General features: G+C 47.0%; 1 protein-coding gene across 1 annotated transcript in view; it reads right to left on the bottom strand.

Moving 5' to 3' along the window:
* SDK1 (sidekick cell adhesion molecule 1) overlaps positions 1-5,515 on the bottom strand; it is a 731,734-nt gene that overhangs the window by 97,709 nt on the left and 628,510 nt on the right. The window contains exon 31 of the mRNA XM_006143594.1: positions 5,224-5,425. Within this exon, the coding sequence (XP_006143656.1) occupies positions 5,224-5,425 (202 nt within the window). The remainder of the gene's footprint in view (positions 1-5,223; positions 5,426-5,515) is intronic.

Here is a 5,515-nt window from a genome sequence, read left to right as displayed (position 1 = left end):
ACCCCAAACAGGTGAACAGCCACTGAGAAGCTGGACCAGGGAGTGGCCACCTCCCTACTCAGGTGAGACAGGTAATGATGGTGACAGCATCTCTTCTCCTGCTCAACATGTTCCCCTGGATCCATGGATTATTAAGTAGCATCCTCTGCACATCCACCCCAGCCTCCCTCTTTCTCTCTCTTCAAGGCTGCTCTGTGGACTGCTGCTCTCCTTCTCAGCTCTAACACAGCCCGGATCTTGTGCCCCCATCGCTTACTCCTCTTGCTCCTGCCATGTTCCCTCCATGGCAAGGCAGGACTTTAGTGACTACTTGATAAATGAAGAAATGAACAAATGATCTGGAATACTCGCCTTTAGCCCTTATAATGCTCCCCAATTTGGCTCTCTGTTCCCGCTCTCAGGCCTACTACGCCTTTGCCTTAGAGTTAGCCAAGCAGAATTCACATTCTGAATCTGCCATTACTAACCTGGGCAAGTCACTGGATCTCTCTGGGTCTTGCCTTATTCATCCATAAGAAGGAAGAAAACAGCACCCATGATTCCTAAGGCTCCTGTGAAATGAGACTGCATAGACTCCACCCTGGGAGTCTAATAGATCCTGGCACATAGTGGGCAATTATTAAAGGTGAATTTCTCTTTATTTACTTTCTTTACTTCTTGAAGGCTTGCCCATACTTCTCACCCACTCATCATCTCTCAGGAAGCCCACCGATGCCAGGTGTGTCTTCCCTGGGTACCATATTCCTTGTTTCCAAATCCCCACTATTCAAACTCAGAAACTGGACAGATTTAGGTACATTTTAAAGATAACACTTGCTGGGGCCAGCAGACAGTGTAGGGATTAATTACATCACTGGACTCCTACTTGGCTCACTGTGGTTCAAGTCCCAGACCTGGTGGCTTGAAAATCATGCTGAGTGTGATTGTCTGTGCACCCAAGATTCCAGAAGGAGAATGGAGAAGAAACTGCAGCCTGTCCACACACATGGGGGGTGATTTCTCATTTTTCCTTTCACTGTCTCTGTCCTCTCACCCCCAGTGCATGCACCCTAAGGCAAAAACTTCTCAGAAAAAAAGATCATCTCAACTCTCACTTCTAATCTTCCCAAACTCAGGAGGTGAATAGATGAGGGTAACACAGAACCTTAACTATCCAGATTGGCCATGGGAACACTTGCTATCTGAACTCAGGAACTGAGTATATTTAGAAAGCAAGTTTGTATTTGTACTGCCCACACTGTTAATCGTAGACACAAATTTTACCCCCATGGTCAAAGTGTTTTGGAATAGATTTGAAGTCAGGGCTTAGAGTTTACTATTTCTCCTCAGCGCTAAATGTAGAGTCTTCTGAATAGAAGGCACTCCTCTATCCATTCATTCATTCATTTGGGTTATAATATACAATATGTGAATCCTGAACATTTTAAAAGCTCTCCACTACCACCTGTTTATCTTGAAAGCACTGAAAATATGTATTATGAATTCATTATTTGCATCACAAAGAACATCAAACACATACATAATATCCTTAGCCAAATGTACATAATTTTTAAATGGCAGAATTTTTGAAGATTACACAAAAGAAAAGAAGAAACAACCTACTGATGCTAGGGCCAAAATGTTGACTTAAATTTTCCTATTGTTTTACACAAAGGTAACTCCCTTTGGCCCTTACATTTTCAGTTTGGGTCTATTGCAACTTTCACTGTGGGAGAATTCAAGAGAAGAGAAGTACCCTGTAATAGTGAATGCACACCCATTACCCGAACTCATGCAGTCATCATTCTAACCTAATATGATGTCTGGAGTATCCATGAGTTCCTGTGCTCAAAGCCCTTCCTCTTACCCTACATTGCATTTATGTGGGAGGCTGTCCAGTCTTACAACCCCTACCAACAATGCCTACGAACTAAAACAGCCTAAATACGTCTCCGAACCGACTTCTGTGCCTAGTGGTCTGGGTCCATATTCATTATATGTAGTTACGGGCACTATATTTAAATAGTTAAACTCTTTATAAGTTTTTGGCCACTTGATTTCATGAAACTGGTAAAAGTTAAATGTAGCCATCAGGATTATTAAACAGGAAGGGAGATTATACCATGGCAGCATACAAAATATTGCTTTCTTGGGATTCTGCCTGATTTTCTATTGATAGGCGGAAGGAGCATTTGTCCTAGTTCTGGCCCATTAAGAAATTGACAACAGTCTCTCCTACACCAAATTAAACTGTCTGTCCTAAAACATGGACCCCTTTTTTCCAACATGAAGTCCCAAGCACACAATTAGTCTGTTTGATTTCATTAGACCCCAGAAAAAACGGTTGAAGTTTTCTTTCTTTCAGATGGTAACCAAAAGGGTGAAGTTATTTATATCCACACGCACATTGCTAATTAAGCTAAACAACCAGTACAATAGAGTGTGGTTTATTAAGTAAGACTGGCCAGCTCACCTGACCCCCAGGGCTATACCAGGAAAATTCTGCAGCTCCAGGGGGAACTGCACCTGCAACCAGGAGTGCTTTCTTCTGGAGAGCTAGAGCTCGGCCTCTGGAGTTCTATAGCCGTCACCTAAAGCGTAAGTGGGATGCTGGCAGAAAGCTGGGAGGACAGATGAACTGTTTGGACTGCCTGCATTGTTGGCTACTGGTACTATTGGTCAGTAATGAGGCAAATTTTGAACTCATAAAGGAACAACAGGATCATTCCTCCAAGCCCTGCCTTTCATAGGCAAGAAGACTAAGGCTTAGCAAGTGTCCAGTAATGGACTTTTCCAAAGCTATGTGGCTACTAGGGATAGATGGACAACTGAAAGGTTAGTGTTTAGATGCTAATGTACTGGTTTCTCAGTATATCACAGTCCTTTGTAAATTAGCTACAAGTGATGATTTGTCCATGAAGCCTTGGGCTATAGGCCCATAGACTATTAGAACTACAAATAATCTTAGGGATTATCTTTTTCCATGTGGAAAAATCTCTGCTTCAATGTCTTCATCTGTAAAATGGGAATAATAAAAAGTCTGGTCTGTCTCTCCATAGGATTGTTACAAAACAACATTGGAAGTGGTTTTGAAAAATGACAAAATGCTATATAACAATGAGGTGATAATTGTGAGGATGATGGCAGCAATAATAATGACAGTAGTGAAGTCCTGATAGAAAGCCTGAACCATCTGGAAGCTCCTTGACTAGATCACTACGGTGAACATCAGAACAGATGCTGCTCCAGTCCCATTTTCCTCACTAGCATGAGGAGTGTAATTACAGTTGTAGAAATGGAATGCGTTTTCTAAACTCCTACTTGCCGACATATGCATGTATCTGAGCAAATGTCATTCCCTTCAAGTGGGAGGCCAGGCAGCAACTCTGGCCCTGCTGGAAACAATCCTTGTGGTTGGGAAAAATTCAACCTTAACTTTCAGACAGAGTGGAGAACTATTTGGATCATGTAATTAAAGAGGGTGATTATGCTGAGGTGTGTCATTTGAGGTCACAGACAGCAGCTATAGCTGTGAGTTCACAAGCTGGCTTTCTTGGTGGTCTATAACTGGCCCTGAGGGATGCCTCAAAAGCTGCCCTATCCCTGGGGCCCCAGCAGAGATTAGGGAGAGTCTCTGTGGTCCACATGGGCCACTCATAGATGCTGCTCAGGACTTGATGTTCCCGACTCAGCCCAGCCTCCTCAAGGCACAGTGTAGGGTGACAGTGGCAATAGCAGAACACCAATGGTCACTAGTACTCCAGGGACTGGTGCCAGAAGTCTTCTAGCCACCATCTCCAACCCACATAAAAGGTTGCACAGTCACCTGCCCAGGGCCATCCAAAGACCAAGCAGCAGAGATTCAGTCTGAGTCTGACAGCTGTGGCCTTCCACCCCTCCTTCTGTGAAGCCCTTATGGGCCATCCCTCCCCTGGTATATAACGTGTTACTCCTGCCATGTGCATGGTTCTCAGCTGAGGCAGGGGCAGTTTCTCTTCTCTTCAAATTACAGTCATCAAATCTGGGCAATAGTGACACCTGTTCTGTGTCTCCACTCCTAATTCAAAGCCTGACCTCTGTCCCCGGAGTGGGGCAGGGTCTCTGAGAATCAAGGCTGCCACAGGTGTTTCACCTCTAGCCTGCCTTCCTTTCCTCACTCCAGTTCAGCTATGCAGGGCAGATCTGGCTCCTTGCTGGCTGGGCTAGGGGATGCAGGCAAACGACCGATTCCTCTGACTCTTACTTTTCATCAGCAGTACAGGGATCATGACCTCCACTCAGTGGGTGCTTGTGGGACTCTGAGCACCTACATGAGGTCTGTTAGCACAGCAGTCTGGAAACCGCCATCTTGACCTCTCTACTCCCTCTAGATATTACCGAAGGCTCGAGAACCATCAGAGACAGAAGGACTCACTACTGGTAGCCCTTCTCGCCACCCAAGTGTGTGCTTAATAGTTAGGTGACTAAAACCAGGGCAGATGAGAAGCACATGTCAGTACCTGGGTCTATCTAACTCAGGCTGGGCCTGTAAATCCAATAGCTCTCAGGAAAGCTCTCGTCAGGGAGGCACACAAGTGAGGCTGCGGGGCAGACCCAACGGTGCCTCTCTGTGTGATTTGGGAAGTTTGCTTAACCTCTCCCAGCCTTAGTTTCCCAAGGTGTAAAGAGGGTGTGGGACTGTAGAAAGGTCATCGTGAGGACCGAACAAGATGATGCACAGAGTGCAAGCTGCTGTCCTCAGTGCGGTGCTGGTTCCACGCCTGCCCGGGAGTCTAACAAACAGTAAGTGGATGGATGCTCACCTATCTCTGGCCTTCCCACCTCCTGTCAGCCCTCACTCAGGAAAGACAACACCTGAGGTAGTCTATCTCCCCTGCTGCTCTCCACAAAGCACAGAGAGCAGGGCCTTCTCCTTGGCCCCTAACACCAGCGGCGGGGCCTACCCTTTTCCACAGTCTCCTCTCCTAACACTGGGCTCTGGAGGGCCAGGATGCCCTAGCCCCCAAGTCCAGGGTCACCCCAATCTTCCATGCCTCACCAATCCCTGGAACCTGGCTGGGTCCTTGAAAGTGGCTCCAGGACCCAAAATTCTGGGTCTCTGGCCCAGACAGTGTTAATAAAAAGAGGAACTTGAGCTCTCAGTGTTGCGTCTTCTTGGGCCATGCGAAGTCCCTACTCTGTGGGCAGAAGCTCAAGGAAGCAGGGGCAGGGACTAGGACCAGAACCCCCTGGTTCTCCCGATACCTTTCAACGGCGCAGGCTGTGGCCTCGTGGCTTATGGATGAGGAGTAGGTCTGCCACTCTCCCCTAGGCAGCTCTCGCACCTGCACGGTGAAGTAGCGGATGGGGGAGGCTCCGTCACTGCCCGGGATCCACTGGAGCCGGAGGCTGCGAGCTGTCACTTCTGCCTGGGGCACTAGGAGCTCTCTGGGGGGCGCTGGCCGCTCTGTAACCAAAGATAGACAGACCAGGGACAGATGAGAGGTTGCTGTTTCCAAAATGTTCCCCCTGGAATTTATATTGCCGTTTCCTGCTG

The sequence above is a fragment of the Tupaia chinensis genome, unplaced genomic scaffold (assembly GCF_000334495.1).
Source record: "Tupaia chinensis unplaced genomic scaffold, TupChi_1.0 Scaffold000101_1, whole genome shotgun sequence".
Classification (NCBI taxonomy): Eukaryota; Metazoa; Chordata; class Mammalia; order Scandentia; family Tupaiidae; genus Tupaia; species Tupaia belangeri.
This window is presented reverse-complemented; position numbering and strand designations above follow the sequence as displayed.